The sequence below is a fragment of the Zymoseptoria tritici genome, chromosome 5, assembly GCF_000219625.1.
Source record: "Zymoseptoria tritici IPO323 chromosome 5, whole genome shotgun sequence".
Classification (NCBI taxonomy): domain Eukaryota; kingdom Fungi; phylum Ascomycota; class Dothideomycetes; order Mycosphaerellales; family Mycosphaerellaceae; genus Zymoseptoria; species Zymoseptoria tritici.
In genome coordinates, this window is record NC_018214.1 from 1,840,690 (window position 1) to 1,861,307 (window position 20,618).

Genomic DNA, 20,618 nt, shown 5'->3' on the forward strand with positions numbered 1-20,618 from the left:
TCTTATCTGTCGCGATCCGGTGAGCATTAAGGCACTGCTACGTCCATCGAAAGAGTATGAAGCTATGCAAGCGAGCTAAGGATTCCGGAGCGGCGTGTACTCACTCGTGGCGGCCAGTGACGCTGGGCATTACGCGAGCCTGCATCTCTTTCTAGGGAGCTCTGCTGATTGGACGTGTAATGCATGCCTTCTGGTGGAGAAGGCGCGATGGAGAGGCCAGTGACAGCGGTGCTCTTGAGTTATCGATTGTGGCTGCATTGCTGACTGCGTCTCGGGTTGCCTTCATCGCGCTACATGCCATATCGCTTCGCGCGCATCCTATCTGCGCCGACACATCTTACCGTCCAGAGCAGATCATCATGAAGAAAACATACTTCATCTCGCCCAACTTCGACATTGCGCCTCCGCCAGATGGCCCACTCAAGCTCGGCCACATCATTCCGCGCCCAGATGAGTCCGATATCGAGCCGCTCAATGTCGACAGCTACATTGCAGCCCCAGCGTCGCTGCCACCCATGCTCAAGACTGGCTTTTCCAGCTCCCGCAGCAAGCTACTGGCCGGCGAACTCGGTATATGGGCTCAGGTCATGGCCACAATCGGCGTTCACGCCAGCGCAGGCTTCGATTGTTCTTCAGATGACGAGATCAACGTTAGAGAGGTTGAGACTCAGAGCTTCCAACCAAGTCTGGACTACGTGACAAGAAGCGTTGCTGGCCTCGACGTTGCTGCTTTCCTTGAGCAGACCCGATACAAAGCTCCAGTATATATGATCACAGGCCTCAAGATCGCCCGAGGAGCATCCATGCGCAGCAGCAGTAGCAGATCCATCAATGCCTCTGGCGGAGTAGACCTACCCATGGAAGGCGCCCGAGTAGGACCAAGCGGAAAGTTAACGCACAGGCGAGCGGAACACGGATCATTTGAGGACTCGAGCGACTTCGTGCTCGCGTTTCGCATCCAGCGTGTGCGATTCCGTGTCAAGGACGGCGTACCAGAGATTAGGGACCGCGCAACATATGTCAAGGGAGCTAAGATGCTGGGAGACGACGACGAGACTCCACAAGGACCAGAGGCGCCAGAAGTTCTCGGTCTACAGGACGAGGCTGATGAATTGCCGGAGGAAGTGGGATTGCTTAATGGTGTACATCACGATGACGATGACGGTGATCAGCTCTGCGAATTTGCGTTGTTACGATAGGAGGCGATTTCTTCGCTGCTCGCGCCAGGCGGTCAATTTCATGATTGAATCATCCATACCATCTCCTTATTCTTCAGAGGTGGAATCTCTGTGCTCTGGCTCGTCTCCGCGCAGCGAGTCCGTTCGAAAAGGAGATTTCCGCAAAGCCTGTGTTACGATCAGTTGTCGTAGTCCATTTCTGCGCCGGACTGCAGGCGGGACAGCATCCTTTCCAAACTCTGCGCGCATTCGTTCTTCAAATCTCTGATCTGGTCCTTCGACAGTCCAGCTACAGCCTCCGGATTGCAGAGGCGCCAGGGTGCGATCATCTGCACCAATGCATCCACATCCGCGACACCTTGGAAGCCGGCCATCGTGCGTGGACGCTGGACGTCGTACCTCTCCAAAGCGTCTTCCCAAGCCTTCGCCATGTCCCAGTCCACAGTCTCCGTCGACGCAGGCAAAGGCGAAGGGAAGCCGTGCAGTTTGGCCTCCATGAGCGCGCGCCGCTCGTCGCTGTGCTTGGGTTCCCATCCGTAAAACGTTCCGCCCAGACCGTAGAATGAGCGAAGAAACTCAAACGATGGGTGGCTCACCCATGCGGTGTCAAAGTCGAGCACACCGGTGATCTGTCCGGATGCGACATCGACGAGAAGGTTCCCACCGGCTGGAAAGAGGTCTGGTGAGTCATGTGGGTCTCCTCTCGCAGTTGAGCATGGAACTTACCACCCAGATCCGCGTGCGTGAGGACTCGACTGTCGCGTGAGAGCAGCTTGCGAAACAGGGCAGCGATCCCATCCTGCAAGAATATATCAAGTCCTGCGCGGAGCTCTGTCCCGCGCCAACCATCGATGTGCGGGTTCGTGTCTGTGCTTGCCAGAGCCTTGCTCAAGAGCTGTCTGAAAAATGCTTCGTAGCTGTCCCACGGCCCAGCACTCTCGAGCGGCGACGGCCCGCTTACGATGGTATCGGCCGTTGTCGGGCCTGACGACACGATCGACAATCCCCCAAATCCTGTCACCGTCGATGGCAGATTGTACTTCTGGAGCGCACCGATAATTTCAGCAAGCTGCGCCATGATGCCGGCCTTCTGCTCCAATGTGAGCTGCGGAAGGGCAGCATCCAGCTCTATTCCCGGTAAAGCTTCCTGTAAAGTCCAGCCCTGGCTCTCCGAACCGTTGCTGCCGCCACCAGCCGCGCTGGCCCAGCCATACACCGACGGGACGACCTTTCGCCCGTGTTGCAACGAACTGAGAGCAGCAGAAGCGAGATGCATCGCAGCGACTTCGTTCTCGACGCGATATGTTGGGTCGATGCCCATGGCAGAGCTATTCGTCAGCCGCATGATGAGTTTTGACGTGCCCTTCGGTATGGGTTCGAAGCCAATCCGCGGAGGGCTTTCGTTCGACCTCGGATCCGATTGGAATTGGCAGTCGCGAGGTATGGCGATTTCGTATACGAAATTGTTATACGTGTAAGGGCATTCGGGATCGTATGCTAGCGGCGTCACTTGTGCTAGGCCCATCTGAAAGCGGTATGAAGTCAGCAGTGGTAGCTGATCCCATTTTCACCTGCGGCGTTCGTTGCGCACCTTCACCCCAAGCTGATCACTCAGGAGAGTCTGGACGAATGCGAGGCGAGCCTCATAGCCGGAATGATTCGCCATGGCTGCTGTCTGGGTGCGTATATCGTTCGCGTGCGGGTCTGTAGCAAGTTCAGTTTAGCTCCAGAGCACAATACGGGTCGGATGCACGGGAGATACTGACGGCTCAACCTGTCCCGATTGAGGTTCCACCAGGCAGAAGGCGGTGTTGAGCGAAGGAACACAAGAGGGGGACCGAAAGGTGGACATCGTCTAGACCCCGACAGAATCGTAGACACGAACCCAACTTCGTCTTCTGACAGGGGGGCTACTGGATATGGAAATCACTGCGTTTTCCCTTGTCATGTCGCAATTTGAAAGAAGAATCAGGCGGCACACCTGGCCGTATGTATTATTGAGATTTGAGTTGGATCACCTTCCAGGGTTGGGCTGGCTTCATCACACCACAAGGGCTTACCGGTACAGCACGCGAGCTGCGAGGAAGCGAAGTGTCTACAAGGAGAACAACAGGATAGAACAATCCGGCTAATTGTCTACGGGTAAAAGTAATCACTTCCGCGTAGATTAAATCCCGGCATAGATATCCGGACAAGCGAGCCGAAGTTGCGACACAGCGAGGCGACGAGCGTTAGCAACGAGGGAAGTGAGTACTAGACCGAGCCTAAAGCGAGGTCGTACGTACGATACCCGAGCGCGTAAGGCATAGGCTCGTTTAAAAGGTTAGCAAAACTATTTAGGCGCTGCAGGCTCTATTACAAAGGCTAGTTTTGGTAGGAGTAGCAGTTAGCCGGATGTTCTTTTATTTTGTTCTCCTTATAGACACTTCGGCGAGGAAGTAACGACCGCTAGCGACGGAGCTTTAAATAGCCTACCCCGCTAAATTCCTAGTTTTGCGAATTCGTAGAATTAAACACTCTATAGACTGTCGCCTTTTCGTATAGCGCGGCGCCCGACTGCCGGTCGTAGGCTTCCTAGGTCGCCGCGAGCTTTTATATAGTTTAGCCTACCTTCTAAACTTAGTTATAATTATAATAGAAATACATTAATTACCTCGTAAAGTTGTTGTAGCTTGCGTTCCTCTATTGTAAAAGTTAGAAACTTAAACTCCGAACTTCAAATTCTAAACGAGGTTATAAGGATCGCAATAACGAGGATAGTACTATAAAGAAGCAACTTTTATCTTAGTTTTTGAAGATGCGATGTATATAAATAGCTTTGTGTTATATATTATAGGCAGAAGAAATATACGAGGCTCTATTCTACGTGTTATAAACGTCGGTCTCGCTGCCGTTTCCAAAAATCCAGGAATTTGGCGGGGTGGGCCATTTGAACCTCCGTACTAGCAAGGGTGAGATTTCCCCTGTCTATGGCTCGCGGGAGGAAGTAATACCCGATACGCCGTTGAGCACCACATTGCTTGCTCGATCACTGACATTGAACTCAGAGGGAAGAATCGAGGGCTACATCATCCTGCGAGTATCGAATGACGCGAGAGCGGTAGCTGGTGATGAGTCCTTCGCCCAATCTTCGGCAACCATGATATCTTACCGTACCGACGACAATATCGAAGCCACGATAGGGAGACGACAAGTTATGACGGTGCCTGTCAAACTTTGGGGACGCAGTGGAAGTACATGGCTGCTCATGATTCACCACACGATTGGCACCTTTATGAAAGCTCACCTACCACGAGTTCTGGCCTTACCTCTCGAGAAAAATCATGTCGCAGTTGCCGCTTCTCGCTGTGCATGTAGTGTTGTGCTTCTTCAATGTTGCATCCTTCATGTTCAACGTTCATTTCATGCCCACGGTTCCACACATCCTATGGCCATTCACTTTCAGCAACAAATACAGTACGCTCGTTGCAGAACCAAAGTACGGCGTGGCATTGACTGAAAATATGTGGAACTTAGTCCCCAACGATACACCCACAGACATCTCCGCTTCGACGATCGACGGTCGACTCTACACCATTGCGTCTTCGAAAGCCTGGGATTTCCTTGGGCCCCCATCATCCACCACCGATCAATACTGGGACGATTTATCTGCAGAAGGCCACGAGATCATAATGGTTCGAAGCCAGGAGCTTGAAGCAGCTGGATACAACGCCTCCAAGTACTTTCAAGGTCCAACATCTTGGGGTTTCGGTAAAGACATGTATCCAGTCCAAGTGGACGTCTTCCACCAGATACGTACGTCCGAATGTCTGCCACTCACACTTGGGAAGCACTTTCTAACGTTCACGCAGACTGTCTCGATCAGCTTCGCAAACAGATGTATGCAGATCACTACTACCCTCGAGATCAAGAGGCAGACTGGCAACACCTGGGTCATTGCTTGCACATCCTGCTTCAGAACATACAGTGCCACGCAGATACCAATCTGATCCCTCATCGCTGGGTTGAGAACAGCTCAAGGCCATATGCGCAGTTCAGCATTGACAAGCAGTGCCGCAACTTCCATGCGTTAAAGAGATGGAACAAGAAGCACAGTGTACTAGTTTCCAACGATATGTGGGCCTCTGCGAAGCCACACGCAGATTCTTACGTGTGGGAAGGATATGGCGAGGACTTATCGTAGCATTCTGCCATTCTGTAGATTTTGACTCGATCTTGGTCCTACCTGAGCTCAATGAAAGAGCACTTGAAGTCTGCAGCCGGCCAATGTGACAAGTCGTTCAGAGACCACACGATAGCATATTCCTACACACGATCTTGGCCACAAAGTTACTGCCTCCAAACAGTCCGCAATCGTCTTCCTCATCCTATGCAGGCCGCAACATCGTGAAAGCGGAATTTGTTGGGAGAATGGCAGATCTGTATGTCACTGACACCGCAAGACGAGTGAAAAGCCAACTCAGCATTGCGTTCACTCAAAGTACATATCTGCCTGAATAGCACGGTCCATGGCTTGGCTGCCATCCCAGCCAAAGCGATCAGTTTCGATGCGACAACATCATGTGTGGGTCCAGAGGATCAAAAGTAACCTCATCTTCCCACTTGTGCTCGAGCACCCAATCATTGATCCGGTCCAGGTTCCTGCACATGTGCTCAGTGGCGAACTTGGCCTGTGGTTCCCTGTCGGCTCCCTCCCAATAATAAATGATGAGTCCAACGTCCGCAGTGCACATAATCATTTGCCGAAGAAGATCCAAGCAATGATCTACGTGACTCATCAGTGGGCCGAGCCCCGTCAAAGCATGCTGCAGCTGGAGTCGAACTCACCTATGTGACCCATGATCGCCTCTTCGCTGAACTGAAACACCTTGAAATCCGAATAGTGCTCCCGCCAAAACGACCTCCTGATGATGTCGAGGCAGTGCATCTGGTGGTAGTACTCGGGGAGGGCAAAGTATTTGCCTTCAAGACTGACAGCCTCGTCCAGCGATTGACCGAGGGCTCGAACACCGGTCTCATTCAGTAGTATCAGATGGCCTTGCCAAGCTTGTTAGTCGTGGGGAGTAATGCCAGAAGACTTCGGATTTACCTTCGGTAATGTTGGCCCAGGCCTCGTCCAGCTCTGGCCGCGGCTGACCGACGTACTTCTTGTTGGCTTCCACATCGGCGTAGAATACCTTTTTCTGGTATTCAACCGCGCTCCAGATCGGGGCTGCCCTTGGTCAGTAAAGACGAACAATGGTGAGAAGACTCTGTTGGCTAGCGCGACGAACAATACAGTCGTTGGTAGCCCAAGTCGTCTCTGGGCGTCCGTGCATCCTCTATCCGAACGGCAAGCAGAAGGAGTGATGCAGAGAAGAAAAAGAGGACGATGTTCAAGATCGTGAAACGCTGCTTCCAAGGATCGTGGGAAGGCTCTTGCTCATCATGTCCCCGTTCTTCCATTGCCTGCGACTCGGGCTTGAGCAGAGAGTATTTCATCGTGGCACGAGTGAGCTAGCTGAACAATGGCAAAAAGCAATGGTAGATGATGAAGAGATCGTTGGCGACGCAAACTTCGAGGTCCCCGGTGAATGGCTCTTTGAACCGGCGAGACAGCCCACGCAACCTCGATGTGGATCTCTGGCGTTCTGACTGCTGCTCTGTCCCGTCCCAGAAGGTTTCAAAGGTCTGCCAGGCAGCTCTTCGCATCATCGATGGTATCATCGAAAGGAATCCGAAAGATGCAAGGGGTCATTCCGAGGTACTGAGCTCCGCTGATCGAGAAGCAAGCGCCTCGATCTTGTCATAGCAGGTCATGGGTGTTGTAATCGTTTTGGCCGTGCAACTTGTCTCATGCAGAGGCAAATGGCGCTAGACAAGGCCTACCGTAGTCCGGAAGGCGATGGTGACAATGCCACCTCGTATTCGACAGTATTGAGTTCTCGGTTAGACCTCAAGTCATGCGTTCGCGAATAGCCGCTGAAGGGCGGCACTTCCACTCCCAAACTTCCCCGACCGTTGGGCTGCGTGCATGCAGTGCCTAGCGTCTTTTAGCCTGACAAGCCCGCAAGGTCAAACCAACATCGTCTGCATGAATCACGACCAGGTGCTCAGCGCCGTTTCGGGTTGCCTGCATCGCAACTCCATCTTCCACGACGACTTCCAATATCGGCTTATGCGTAGATGCTGTGCCTCGTACCGAAGGTAGTTCGGTTCGGTGACGAACAGTTGACGCTAGACTGCAACCTGCTGGTCGAACAGCACGATCTGGCGAGACCGGAGGCTCGAAACAGCGCTACACCACGATTGTGCTTGCGCAGAGTGGGTGCTCAATTTGCTCATTGCGGTACGGCACCGAGTTCCACTCAGTCGAGCGCAACTCACTTTTCGTTGCACGTTGCACGTTCCACGCAGTGTATGGTAACTGGCCACATCGAGCAGTGCGAATGAAGTTTTCGTACAATGTCCGATCTCGATCTCGATCAATACGAGCAAGTAGCTCTGTGCAGTAGACATGGACCTCGAGCCAATCTCTTGCGTCCGCTTGATGTCAAGGAATTGAAGTTGATCCCCAGCCCAGCGGATCGCTCGTAACGACACGATCGCGGTCGAAATCCGTCTTGAGCTGACGTTGGAGACCCCACTGTCTGACGAGATCGAAATTGCGACATGAGTGGACCACTTCCATGACTTCCTTCACCTTGCCATCGTGCCGTTGTCGAGCCCAAACGAGCGGCGTGATGTCTGCGCTGCACTGCAGTCTCACGGCTTAGCTGAGAGAGTATGGAAGGTCGAGTGAGTGTCGTTACCATAAGGCTTTGCCGAATCGCGTTGATGCAGTGATCAACGTGAGAAATTGCCATGAGCTCGTCAATGTCTAACCAGTCGGGTCCTTCGTAGATCGCATGTCGCATGACGTTCTATATCATCAGCTCTCTTACAGAAGAGCTCTTCGGATTATACGTACCAAACAATGAAGCATATGGAATACGGATAGGGATGTGATGTAAGAGCCATGCTGGCCAGGAATCGGGAGCGTGTGGTTGATCATCTGGCTGGCTTCCTTCGTCGAAATCGCTGAAATACCAACTGCTTTTGATCAGTGATGCACGATGAAGACATGCGCTACTCAACTCACAACTGTACAATTCTTCCCACTTCGCGTTGCTTTCTTTAGTTGGAGGCCCAGAATAAGCAGACGAGTTCAAGCTGAACATGCCCTTGAACACAACGCTCTGGTGCTGCAGCACGCCCATCGCAGGAGCTACTTTGATCAGTAGCTTTTTCTGAAGGCTGCACAATCTGCTCACAGTATAGCACTTGGCCATGTTCCGGAATTTGATTCGTCGGACGGCACCCGCGCAATCCCTCCAGTAGAAGTGCGTTCATGACGGCAGAGAATAAAGCAAGATAAGGAAGGACCTTGAAGAAGCCATCGCGCAGCGCCGCGTAAGAGATCCGTCGGTCGGATACATCCTGATCGTGCTCGCAGCTGAGAGGCGTATACTTTCCGCATTGCTCCATATCCAGACGCGATACACTGACAAGTTCCAAAAGAAGAATAAGAGTAAAATGGAAGTGGTTGATAGAACTGTCGTCGGATCCTCATTTGCTCATCATCCGGGCTCTTGCAGATACTCGCACGTGAAGCCTTGACGACAGCCGCTCAAAGCTGGAGGCTACACTCCGAACGAACCCGGATGACTTCGCAGAGGATCCCAGGATGGAAGGATACCGGACCCATCCCACAGCGTGGACGTGGAGCGCCTACGCCGATACTTTCTCTCTCATTAGCTTCGCATTAGCCACTTCTCGCGAGAAGCAGTACACAGCACGTCAGGACATGAGAGCGTGTCGTGCTCTCAGGTGTGCAGGCATGACAGGCGAGGAGGGAGAATCGAAGCCAGTGAACAGCACACCGGAAGGCTTGAACCATCAATGCGCTCATTCGCTGACCTGCGCGGTCTGCTACGGCTGTACATCGGGTGATGACTCGAGCTATCGGGTAGGCATGTCTGACATCTCCCATGACAGTCCTGGTGGCGTGGTCAGCGTGATATCGTTTGTGCGCGTTGAAGTCGCTGCCGTTGAGATGGTGAGCTGAAAGTACTCTGCAGGGACTCGGACTCCAAGTCTGGAACCTTGCAAGTGAGAACGTGCGCATACTGTACGAATTAGGTAATAAGGTGGTGCGGCCGATCTACGAGCGGAATCGCAACTGGCGTGTCTGTTTATCGAAGAATCCAATGGAAAATGGAACGGCGTTGGAGTGGTGACTAAGCATCTCCTGCCTCAGGCAAGAACGACGATAGTTCCAACAATCACATCTTCAGACGTCCAATGCAACTGGATCGGCAACACCACCCGCGGTCAACGTGGCCGAAGCCATGCATGGTTCAGATCGCGCTGGGATGCTGCTACAGCTCCTGGACCAAAAGCAAGAATTATTTCCGGTTTACACTTTGGGACCATTCCTCGCAGAGTGAAGACTGTCATCTCGGACATGGTAGTTAATGCAAAGTCCACACGATCTCGCCTGGATGAGACGCTTCTGATTCGACAAAGGCCCATGTTTTCAGGCCTTTGTGCTCTGGACGCCTTCCGAGTGGATGTTCCTGTATGCAGTGCACAGGCTGTAACCGACGGATGGCACGGTGATTGCCCATTGACCTATCGAAGCTTTGAACAAGGAGTCGAACATCGGACAAGGCGGCAGACTCGGAATCTTTGTTTCAATTCGGCAATCCTGAGCCAGGCGAGGAGCGGCAGTTGGTGTGAAGCCATGAATGCTGCAAGATTTGTGCCCAAAGCCTCACTTCGATGCTGAGGGAGTTCGATCACCTCACCATCCCCCCAGAGCTCACCTCGCCCCCAAGCCTCCAGTCGACGTACCATTTTGCCAATGTCGTTGAGATACTCATGGATGGCATTCGCCGAAGATTCGCCCACGACGAACACATGGTGACAACTATACAACGATACAACGGCACCCTGCAACCAACAGCGAAGCGGCACGAGACCGGAAAGCATGCAGGTCTCTGCAGCGCCTGACTTCGGGAGTTGGTCATGCACGTAGCTCTGCAATCACACGCTACGCTGACGGGATCGAGAGCGGGCAAGCCTCGAGATCAGTACGGTGAAAGAGGGTGCAAAGAGCATAAAGACTCGAGCGATGCCCACCAACTTGCAACCAAATCAAATCCTGTCTCGACTACCCATCAGGTCAAACATCCCTTCGGCCCTCCACTCAAAATGCAACTTTCTCTCGTCTGTGCTTTGATGGGTGTTGTGTCGATCGCCGTCGGAGCACCCGTCGAAAAGCTCGTGAGCGCATCTCTGCCCGGTATTTCTCTTCTCGACTAACACAGACGAAGCCTGTCGGCGTCGACTCATACTCTACGCGCAGCGCCTGGCACAGACCCCCAATTTCAGGCCATGCCGAAGTCGAAGGCGAAGACGATGCCGTGAAGCGTGCTGCTGAGGCCGAAGAGGCAGTATGTGGATCGGAACGGGTTTCGAGAATCCAACAAGCTGACTTGACAAGACCATCGACTGCTACAGCACGCGCTCGAGATGGGCCAACGTCAAGAGAGCATGCGACCATCCCCCGTCGGAGGAGTAATGTCGATTTCATCCGCAGCTGGGTCGACAGCCGAGATGGATCGGGTGACACGATGGACGAAAGTTACTCGCGGAAGGCTTTGAGCAATAGGGAAGGAATTAATGCGGGCAACTCTCCTTTGTCTGTCTTCTTCAACAAGGACAACAAATCCACGTTCTTTACGCCCCCAGCGGAACCGAATGGAAATGAGCGGATTTCTTACTCACTTGTCCCCCATCGTTCGAAGTGCCTCAAACGTTTCGTGTTCATCTCATCGTCCCATGTAACGAGATCCACTCAGACCTCGAATCCCAACTCATCCCTCCGATCATCCGTCAATCGTCCCCACTCCAACAACAACCGAAACAGATAAATCTCCATATCCTCTTTCCGCATGACTTTCTCCGCCCACTCTTTGCCTTGCTCAGCGATCCTCTTCGCCTCGGCGTCCTTCGCTTCCCACTTCATCCCCTGCACATCGTTCCCATCGCCAACGCCACCAAGATATGCCACCGTTCCTGCCAGTCCATGGCCGCGAACGTCGAGAGGGACGAAGTGCTTCCACGCCCTAACGCGATCTTCCCACCACTCCCGAAATAGTCCTGCTTTGAGCACCAGACTACCACTTCGCAGGAAAGGTAAGAAGCGGCCACTGAACCCCGCTCCGTCCAAGTCGAGTAGGTATTTATGTTGCCAGTGAGCTTGGAAGTCAACAGTCGTCTCGGCCAGCGGTGCGAGGTGGATCGCTTGAGCGTCGCAGTCGACGCCGCCGCAGCGGACGATGGGGTGTGTATGCTTGACGTCTATTGACGTGGAGAGGGAGAATAGAGGGAGGTGTCGGTAGCTCATTTTCTTTTCGTCCGGAGTGGAAGGGTGGTTTGGGAGAAGAATCGGGTGAAGTGTGCCGGGGTGATTTGCGAGATAAACGAAGCGCTGGCGGGTCATACCTTGCCATTGACCCCAACCTTGCGACACGCCTTCGGAAGTAGCGCCACGCCAAAAGAGAGTGTTGCTCTTTTCTTCCCAGGGTCTGTCTGGATGCTCGGCAGTGGGAAAGTAGAGGGCCTTGTCGAGATAGTTCCACGCCGAGGGATAGAGGATGTCGTTGAAGCCGCCGACTTTGCTTTGGGAGAATATGGGGTATAATTCGTGAGAGGACTTGAACGAGGCGGGCGAAAGGTAGAAGCCGTGTAGGTTGGCGAGGTCGGGTTGGTGGCAGATGTTGGATGAGAGGGTCCAGTTGGAGAGGAAGGCGCCCAGGGAGTGTGGAGCGGCGCAGGAAGTGCAGAGGGACGAGGTGTCGTACACCCGAGATCTGACGGCGGGAGAAGAGGGAGGACAGCCGACTGCGCCGTAACGATGGAAGGTCTGCTGCCATGAGAATTCTTCCAGAGGTGAGGTGGTAAGTGGAGGTTCGATCGCCTCCCAGGTTGCAGCGCGGTCGGCGGAGAATGTTTTGATTGGTTTCTCGGCAGGCACGACTCCTCGTCCAACCTGACGCATTCGTTCAATCTCATCGTGAGGTACAGCGATACGAGATTCGTCGTTGAGATTGAATGCTAGGTCCATGTCGGGGAGGTATTCGGAGAATTTGGAAATCATCTCTGCCACGCCCTCCCCCATCCAGCCGTGAGTGGGTGCAATGTTTGGCATGACGGAGACTTTGCCTGATCGGATGCTGATTCCTGCCGCGAAATTCCATTGGTTGGCTACCATTTCCCATGTCCTGTGTCGAATTTCCTGTGGCGTGAGAGCGTAAAAGGGGAGCAAGTCGCGGTTGATGCTGTTGAAGTCGTCGATGATGACGGACTTCCTGTCAGTGGCATATTTGAACCAGAGATCGAACCCGGGCGGAGGATGTCTGCCGTAGCGATTTCGGTAGATCTGTGTGGCTCGTTTGAGGTCTTTGCTGGCGCCGGCTTGCGTGGCATATTTGTCATGTGCCATTTCAGCTTCATAGATGAGGAGGTCGATGGGGTGGTAGGATACAGAGGTACTGTGGTTGATTTTGAGACCCGTCCACGTGAGAAAGATGGCTAGAAGGAGGATATACAGCCAAGCTGGGAGGTGAGAAGAGAAGAGTGATCGTCTCCTTGGAGAGGATGCGGAGGAGATCGTCTCGAGTTGCAAATATGCCAGCAGTCCAAGAATGGCAATCGCGATGCCCAAATATGCCAGACCAAGAGAATATGGCGGGAATGGGTGCTGGTTCGTCCAGGCTGAGGGTGTCGCAGCAGTCACAATCGATGTGAATGCAACAATTAGAGAGGTGGTTACCAGACCTGCATGCAGTGTCTACCAAATAATCAGTACTTCCTTTTCCGAGAACACGGAAAGGAGACTTACCATAGCGAACGCGGATAGAAGAGCAAATGCAATATAAACATCCAATCGTAGAACATGCCAAACGTAATATCGGGGTATCGTCAAAATCCAAGTGCGGTCCGCCTCTTCTGCGAGGTAATACACCGCACCAATGCCAAACAAGAATGTAGCAGAAAACTGCGCTTATTAGCTTCCGCACTCAAAAGCGCTGCAAGTATCTCACTCACCATAAAAGCCCATCCAAGAAGGGCGCATCGCGAGGCCAAACTCCTCCCTCCTGATGTAACCACTCGCCCAACGATCATGGCAATCATTGCATCTGACACTGTTCCCGAAAATGGCAGGAGCTGCCCTGCAGAAGAATTCCCGGCGCAGATGTATGTTCCATGAGGGCTCGCCAGTGAGTTCAGCGCCAACAGCCCACCAAATCCAACCATAGAAGCAGTAGCCACACCGGACACCGCACTCTGGGCGACCAGCCGCAGGAGAACATCGTACACGCTTGCATCCACATCGTCATCCGAAGAAACTCTTGTGGCTTTCCTTTGTCTCGCCTTCCTGGCACTGTGTCCTCTCCAGAATTCCCAAGCTGCTAGCAAGACCGGGATGATGGGTGTGCACGTCCTTCCACTGCACTGCACATTCTTCACCACTCGATGCCAGACTTCTGCTCTGAGACAGAGAGAGAAGACCAACGCGAGAAACAGCGATCTCCATTGTCGAGGACTGGGCTGATCCAACTCTTCATCGCCATCGTCATCATATCGTTGATGCACAGGCAGAGGCGAGGCATCTCTCGCGGCGTTCGCATGACCTTCTTCGTTCAACGGCACCAAGTCGTATCCGCTCTTGCTCGATACCACTGCTTTTCGGGGTAACGATCGGCTTGCGATAAGTACTGTAGCTCCACATATTGCAAACGTTGCGATCGCGGTATGGACTGGCTTATCGGCGGCGAAGGTCGTAGGAGATTCGCGGATGATAAGGTAGGTTGCGATGACCAGGCCACTGCGAAGAGGTCCGTCAGCTTTCAGTGACACGACATCCAGGAATCGATATGTCTCACGTGCAGGCCGGCCAAATTGCCTGGGTCGTGCCATTGCGTCCGTTCATTTATTCCCTGTAGTGCATTGTCCAATACGAGCGCTATAACGTAGTGCTTGGTCCTTGCCAAGCTGAGCAAGCATGAAGATGCTGCGATCGTGCCTGGTAGGCGACACGAACGGCGCGGTTGTCAACAACAACAAGAAACGGAAGAAAGGCCCGAGAGTTCATGCGATTCAGTTCCAGGCTGAAAGAAAGCAGGACAAGGTTTTGGCGGGCGTTTGGGGGCCACGTGCCGATGCAGATCGTGGAGAAGCTTGTCTCCCTGCTAGCGCCAAAGTTTTTGGAGGAAGGAAGATCTGAAAATTGGCTTGTGAAAGTCGACTTCTTGCTCGACATCACCGCCGATTACTTCCTCCTCCTCCTCCGTCCGACATCTCGATCTAGCACTTGAGATCTTAGACTTCAGGTGACCATGGATTGATCACCTCTACGTTGTCCCCTAGCACGAACCGAACACCTGAATACCTCCCATTCCGTCCAGACTACCGCTATCATGCCAAAGAAAGCCATCGATGCGCGCATACCGGCGCTGATTCGCAATGGCATGGCAGAGAAGAAGCGATCTTTCTTTGTCATCGTCGGCGACCGTCAAAAGGATGTCATCGTCAACCTCTACCACATTTTGCTCAATCTTGACATCAAGTTGAACAAATCCGTGCTATGGGCGTACAAGAACAAGCTTCTGGGGTTCTCCTCTCACCGACAAAAACGGGAGAAGAAGATTAAGAAGGAGATCAAAAGAGGTGTCCGTGACACGGACAATGAGGATCCATTCGAGCTGTTCGTCAGCACACAGAACATTCGATATGTGTACTACAAGGAGACGGAGAAGATTCTGGGAAACACGTACGGCATGTGCATTCTGCAGGACTTTGAGGCGATCACACCGAATTTGCTTGCAAGGACAATGGAGACGGTCGAAGGTGGAGGATTGGTGTTGCTGTTGTTGAAGGGCATGAACAGCTTGAAGCAGCTGTATACTCTATCCATGGACATTCACTCGCGATACCGGACAGAGGCCCATGGAGATGTGACAGCGCGATTCAACGAGCGATTCATCCTATCTTTGGGAAGCTGCGAATCTTGCTTGGTTGTGGACGACGAGATGAATGTCTTGCCCATCTCGGGTGGAAAGAGCGTGGTTGAAAAGCAAATCTCAGACGAGGACAACGAGAAGGTCAAGTCGAGACTGGAGCTGGAGGAAATCAAGGAGAATCTGGCGGACACAAAACCGGTGGGAGATCTTGTCAAACTGGCAAAGACAGTCGATCAAGCGAAAGCACTTCTTACGTTCGTGGAGGCCATCGCAGAGAAGACACTGGCAAGTACGGTCACTCTCACAGCAGCTCGTGGACGAGGTAAATCTGCCGCGTTGGGTGTGGCTATCGCAGCGGCCATTGCACATGGCTACAGCAACATCTTCATCACCTCTCCCTCGCCCGAGAATCTGAAGACTCTGTTCGAGTTCGTCTTCAAGGGTTTCGATGCGCTGGGGTACCTCGACCACTCCGATTATACCATTATCCAATCTACAAATCCCGACTTCAACAAGGCCATTGTCAGGGTCAATGTTCACCGACAACATCGACAGACCATCCAATACATCCAACCTCAAGATGCATACACTCTTGGACAGGCTGAGCTGCTCGTCATTGACGAGGCCGCAGCCATTCCACTTCCGCTCGTTAAGAAGCTCATGGGTCCATATCTCGTCTTCATGGCGTCGACGATCAACGGCTATGAAGGCACTGGTCGATCTCTTTCATTGAAGCTCATTCAACAGTTGCGTGAGCAATCAAGAGGCGGCTCCAAACTGCAATCAGACGAAAAGGTCACTGGAAGAGAAAACGGCAACAAGAAGGACGTCGACTACACACCACGCACATCTCGCTCACTCCGAGAGATCACCCTCTCAGAGCCAATCCGATACGCTCAAGGCGATGCAGTCGAGAAATGGCTCAATCGACTTCTCTGTCTCGACGCTACACTCCCTCGAGCATCAAGCATACATGGCACGCCCCACCCTTCCGAATGCCAACTCCTTCAAGTCAACCGCGACACTCTCTTCTCATTCCACCCCGTCAGCGAGAAGTTTCTCCAAAACATGATGGCTCTCTACGTCGCCTCTCATTACAAGAACACACCCAACGATCTTCAACTCATGTCCGATGCACCCGCCCACCAACTTTTCGTGCTTGTCGCTCCAGTCAAAGAAGACTCCAACCGCCTTCCCGAAATTCTGTGCGTCCTTCAACTCGCATTGGAAGGCCAAATATCTCGCGAAAGCGTTCTCAACTCACTTTCGCGCGGACAGCGAGCGGGGGGCGATCTTATTCCGTGGCTTGTCTCTCAACAATTCCAGGACTCCGAATTTGCCGGTCTCTCCGGCGCTCGCATTGTCCGCATCGCCACAAATCCCGACTACGCCAGCATGGGATACGGCTCACGCGCTCTCACACTCCTCACCGAATTCTACGAAGGCAAACACATCTCCCTCGACGAGTCATCATCTTCCCTCCCGATCTCCACAGAAGAAGCATCCATGCCCCGAGTCTCCGACTCCGACATCGAGAAATCCTCCCTTTTGACCGACAACGTCAAAATCCGCGACATCACCGCGATGCCTCCTCTCTTCGCCCGCCTCTCCGAACGTCGACCGGCACCTCTAGACTACCTCGGCGTCTCCTACGGTCTCACTCAACCCCTCCACAAATTCTGGCACCGCGCAGGCTTCGCTCCCGTTTACCTCCGCCAGACCGCCAACGACCTGACTGGTGAACACACTTGCGTCATGCTCCGCACCCTCGACGCGGACTCCTCCACCGCCGACGGAAGCTGGCTTGCGGCGTACGCGAAGGACTTCCACTCCCGTTTCCTCTCCTTACTAGGCTACCAATTTCGCGCTTTCGGTAGCGTGCAAGCTCTCGCCATCGAAGAGAGCGCACGGAAAGGCTTCACCAACAGCTCGTCATCTATCGGTACAGCCACCTCTCTCACGAAGAAAGACCTCGACGCGACATTCTCACCATGGGACATCAAGCGCTTAGACTCCTACGCCAACAACATGCTCGACTACCATGTCATTCTCGACCTCCTACCGCGCATCGCGGCTCTATACTTCTCCGGACAGCTCGGCACCGGCTCCGACGGCGTGACTCTTTCTGGGATTCAAAAGTCCCTCCTCTGTGCAATCGGACTACAGCGAAAAGTCCTCGAAGACCTGGAGAAGGAATTGGGCGTTGGTATGTCGCAGCTACTGGCTATGTTCGTCAAAGTCATTCGGAAAATCTCGACTTTTTTGAGGAAGGTGCAAGAAGGTGCGATTGTGGAGGAGATGCCGGATGCTCCTACCTCTGGTGGAGTCGATCGGGATGGTGAAGGTACCATCGAGATTGATGGCAAGGCTGTAGCGAAAGATCTGGCGGACGACTTGCAGGACGCGGCGGATGAGTTTGTTGAGGACAATGCCGAGCGAGAGCGTAAGCGCGCGGCGATTGACAGTCTAGCGCTTGACCGTATGGGTGGCGATAAGACGACGGGAGAGGGTTGGGAAGCTGCTGAAAAGGCGGTGAGGGACGAGGTTGAGAGGAAGAAAAAGGGGAAGAAGAGTGGCAAAGATGAGGTGCTGACCATTGCGGTCAAAACGGGAAAGGGAGAGGAAAAGAAGAGGAAAGCGGGGCAAGCGCTGGGAGAGGCGTTGAAAGAGGTTGAGGATGGAGGAGGGAAAAAGAGGAAGGGTGGGAGTGGAGGGAAGAAGAGTGGTAGATAATATAGTATGGCTGCTTAGGCCGGCCAATATGAGCTGGTCGACATACGTCTGAGCGGACAGAGTAAGAGTCGGAGACATTGCAGGCGGGACTTTGACGTCGACCTGCATCTAGGATGCACTGGGCCGGCTGGACAAACATTTCGAGCTTTCCAAAGCAGGCGAGCAATTGGAGTATGCAGCAATGCAAAGGTCCAATGCATTCGCGTAAGCTCTATCGATGATTCTTGCACAAACATCTCGGTCTTTCTCTCAGCAATCGTCCCAACATCGTTTGAACTATATGACCAAATTCTCTCATTCGTCCAGATCTGTTACCCTCCTTCAACAGTCGTCGTCTCGTACAGATCGGTGTGAGAACCAGGTTCCAATTTCACTCCAATCAGACCAAACACAACCATGTCCACCTTCACCGAGACCCTCGACCGCCTCACCTCCGCCCTCAACACCCTTCGCCTCGATCACCAAGACGCCGCAACCCTCCGCCACCTCGCCACCGTCCACGCTATCAACCTTCTGGATCCATCCAAGCTCACCGGCCACCTGTCACCCGATGACAGGTTCAGGGAAGCCGACATCCTCGCCAACAGCTTCGTGCACCGCTATGCCAACGAATTGTGGCCCACCACCACGGTGCTGGAGGAAGTAGACAGAGCGACGCAGGTGTTTGATGTGTTTGTGCAGTTGTTGCAGTTGCCGATTGATGTGCCTGACAATGAGTTGGTGCGGCAGCTGGCTCCTCCTGCTGGTCTGGCTCCGGCTACCTCCACTGGCCCGACTCCTGGGCCGTCGACAGCTCCAGCTCCCACTCCGCACGCTGGTCTGCCTCCTGCTCCGTGGGCAGACCCACCTCCAGCATCTCCCGGCCGTCGCATCGTCAGTGCGCCTGAGGAATTGACCACCAGAGCCCAGATTGCACGCCCGCGGACGTTGGAAGAACGGGTGGCAGATTTGGAAGAGAAAGATCGTCTGATCGAAGGTCTATGCCAGGATCCGGATGCGGATCCGGAACATGGGCTGGATGATACGCTGGGGAGTGGAGATTTTGTCTTGGATGGGCATGAGTGTAAGCTTTGTGAGGAGATATTTGAGGGGACAGAAGAGTTGTTGGAGCATTATGAGAAGGTGCATCCTGTCATTGCGGAGCACAGTGGAGAGGAGGATGAGAGCAGGGATGGACGTGACGATGAAGTCGATGGGAAGGATGATGGAATCGACAACAGGAAAGATAAGCCTGCTGTGGAGGATGGAGTAGATGGGAAGAAGGTTGAAGAGAACAAAGACGAAGCGAAGATTGCTGAGCAGGACCAAGAAGTGCTGCAGCCAACGAACAGCGAGCAGGAAGATAACAAATCGCCAGAGAAGAAGGAAACAAGGAGGAAAAGGATGGAGAAGGAGAGGGTGAAAAGGATATATCGTTGAAGCAGTTCGACGAGATTCAGGCACGATGTGCGAGGCGATCGATAAATTTCGATTCCGTCGATTGCAGGCTGCAGAAAGGCACGGAGGAGCTCGAATGTCGTTTGGCCTCGATCTGTTTCTTGAAGATAAGTAGCATCTGTTTGTAATGGTAGCACGAGAATCATGACAGCTCTCCCTACGATCGGTTCCACATTCTTGAGAACAGAGCTCCTCCAATATTCCTCGCCAGCGATCCAGAGTAAAGCCCACGCTCCACCAGTCCACTCGCTTGACTGAACTTGTCGCATCTTGAGAACGCCAAGGTATTCGTGATCGTGAGCACCATGGCAAAAGCTAGAGTGCACTTGTCAGCTTCACATGTCTTCCATACAGCGTCGAGGTATACCCACCAACAAGCGTCAACCAGATAAACTTGAACCTCACAATTGCCACAATCGCCAACGCAATCCACAGTCCAGGCTGCGCATACAGCGCCAACCAGAAGAACCTCTTATCCGTAGCATTGATCAACCTTCCACCCGGCTCATTTGGCTGCGGCGCCGACTCGAACACCCAATGCGAGTCTCCTGATCCCGCACTCACTTCGTTCCACCATCTTAGTCCCACGAGTCTTCGGCCGGCAATATTTTTGAGGTAGTAGAAATCGGCTGCGAGGAGGAGCATGGTGATGATGAAGATGAGGACGAAGTTGTCGGTGAAGATCAGGCCGAAGAGGTAGACGAGAAGGCTTGCTGCGAGATATGTCAGTATGGTATGGAGAGGGTGATCTGGAGGCTGCGAACATATGCGGAAGCTGAGAAAGGTCACCAGCGTGATGGGGTGGGCGCTCAGTCGCCAGTTGAGCTGGCCGGGGGTTGCGTCGAGGTCGGCCATTGTCGTGAGGCTATGAGATGTGCGCGGGCATGAGGTGAGGGTCGGTCCTTGGAGTTGTTGCTTGGAGGAGTCTCTTGTATCACGGCGTATCGGAGGAGGTGATGTTCATTTGGTATCAGTGTTGGAGCCGAAGAGGACGCGTTTCGGGAGTCAAGCTTCCGGCTGCCCCTTCCGAACGGAGGCCTATAGTCTAGAACTATTGACATCGACATAGATCTGGTCTCGTCCACATGTGTCGCAGCACATTAATCATTCGACCAGCACTGCATTCGGTCTCCACAGAATCGATGGAGACTCTGTGGCAGGGCCGATCCCGGACGCGCTTCAAAACTCTCGCTATCGACTGCATCCGCACGGCGTGCTT

At 53.3% G+C, this 20,618-nt stretch overlaps 9 protein-coding genes across 9 annotated transcripts; 4 read left to right on the plus strand and 5 right to left on the minus strand.

Moving 5' to 3' along the window:
* Positions 1-359: 359 nt before the first annotated feature.
* On the plus strand, positions 360-1,199 carry MYCGRDRAFT_72394 (uncharacterized protein; the record flags this gene model as incomplete). Its single annotated transcript, XM_003852223.1, has 1 exon — positions 360-1,199. One exon carries the CDS (start codon positions 360-362, stop codon positions 1,197-1,199), a length of 840 nt encoding a protein of 279 aa, XP_003852271.1.
* A 158-nt stretch (positions 1,200-1,357) lies between these two features.
* MYCGRDRAFT_72395 (uncharacterized protein) lies at positions 1,358-2,872 on the minus strand (the record flags this gene model as incomplete). Its single annotated transcript, XM_003852488.1, has 3 exons — positions 1,358-1,845; positions 1,908-2,703; positions 2,770-2,872. The coding sequence occupies 3 exons, from the start codon at positions 2,842-2,844 to the stop codon at positions 1,358-1,360; spliced, it is 1,359 nt and encodes a 452-aa protein (XP_003852536.1).
* Positions 2,873-4,501: 1,629 nt separating this feature from the next.
* Positions 4,502-5,361, plus strand: MYCGRDRAFT_93371 (uncharacterized protein; the record flags this gene model as incomplete). The annotated part of the gene is made up of 2 exons (XM_003852224.1): positions 4,502-4,973; positions 5,030-5,361. The coding sequence occupies 2 exons, from the start codon at positions 4,502-4,504 to the stop codon at positions 5,359-5,361; spliced, it is 804 nt and encodes a 267-aa protein (XP_003852272.1).
* A 355-nt stretch (positions 5,362-5,716) lies between these two features.
* Positions 5,717-6,659, minus strand: MYCGRDRAFT_93372 (uncharacterized protein; the record flags this gene model as incomplete). Its single annotated transcript, XM_003852487.1, has 4 exons — positions 5,717-5,943; positions 6,006-6,215; positions 6,268-6,390; positions 6,452-6,659. The coding sequence occupies 4 exons, from the start codon at positions 6,657-6,659 to the stop codon at positions 5,717-5,719; spliced, it is 768 nt and encodes a 255-aa protein (XP_003852535.1).
* Positions 6,660-7,782: 1,123 nt separating this feature from the next.
* MYCGRDRAFT_30682 (uncharacterized protein) lies at positions 7,783-8,425 on the minus strand (the record flags this gene model as incomplete). The annotated part of the gene is made up of 4 exons (XM_003852486.1): positions 7,783-7,914; positions 7,970-8,080; positions 8,128-8,249; positions 8,299-8,425. Coding segments are annotated over 4 exons (492 nt in total), but the record flags the coding sequence as incomplete, so codon positions are not given.
* Positions 8,426-10,102: 1,677 nt separating this feature from the next.
* On the plus strand, positions 10,103-10,982 carry MYCGRDRAFT_104605 (uncharacterized protein; the record flags this gene model as incomplete). Its single annotated transcript, XM_003852225.1, has 3 exons — positions 10,103-10,484; positions 10,535-10,654; positions 10,705-10,982. 3 exons carry the CDS (start codon positions 10,227-10,229, stop codon positions 10,780-10,782), a joined length of 456 nt encoding a protein of 151 aa, XP_003852273.1.
* A 76-nt stretch (positions 10,983-11,058) lies between these two features.
* MYCGRDRAFT_93373 (uncharacterized protein) lies at positions 11,059-14,186 on the minus strand (the record flags this gene model as incomplete). The annotated part of the gene is made up of 3 exons (XM_003852485.1): positions 11,059-13,056; positions 13,108-13,263; positions 13,314-14,186. 3 exons carry the CDS (start codon positions 14,184-14,186, stop codon positions 11,059-11,061), a joined length of 3,027 nt encoding a protein of 1,008 aa, XP_003852533.1.
* Positions 14,187-14,686: 500 nt separating this feature from the next.
* Positions 14,687-17,962, plus strand: MYCGRDRAFT_72396 (uncharacterized protein; the record flags this gene model as incomplete). Its single annotated transcript, XM_003852226.1, has 1 exon — positions 14,687-17,962. The coding sequence occupies one exon, from the start codon at positions 14,687-14,689 to the stop codon at positions 17,960-17,962; it is 3,276 nt and encodes a 1,091-aa protein (XP_003852274.1).
* A 1,594-nt stretch (positions 17,963-19,556) lies between these two features.
* On the minus strand, positions 19,557-20,313 carry MYCGRDRAFT_72400 (uncharacterized protein; the record flags this gene model as incomplete). Its single annotated transcript, XM_003852484.1, has 3 exons — positions 19,557-19,714; positions 19,771-20,112; positions 20,164-20,313. The coding sequence occupies 3 exons, from the start codon at positions 20,252-20,254 to the stop codon at positions 19,557-19,559; spliced, it is 591 nt and encodes a 196-aa protein (XP_003852532.1).
* Between the last annotated feature and the right edge of the window lie 305 nt (positions 20,314-20,618).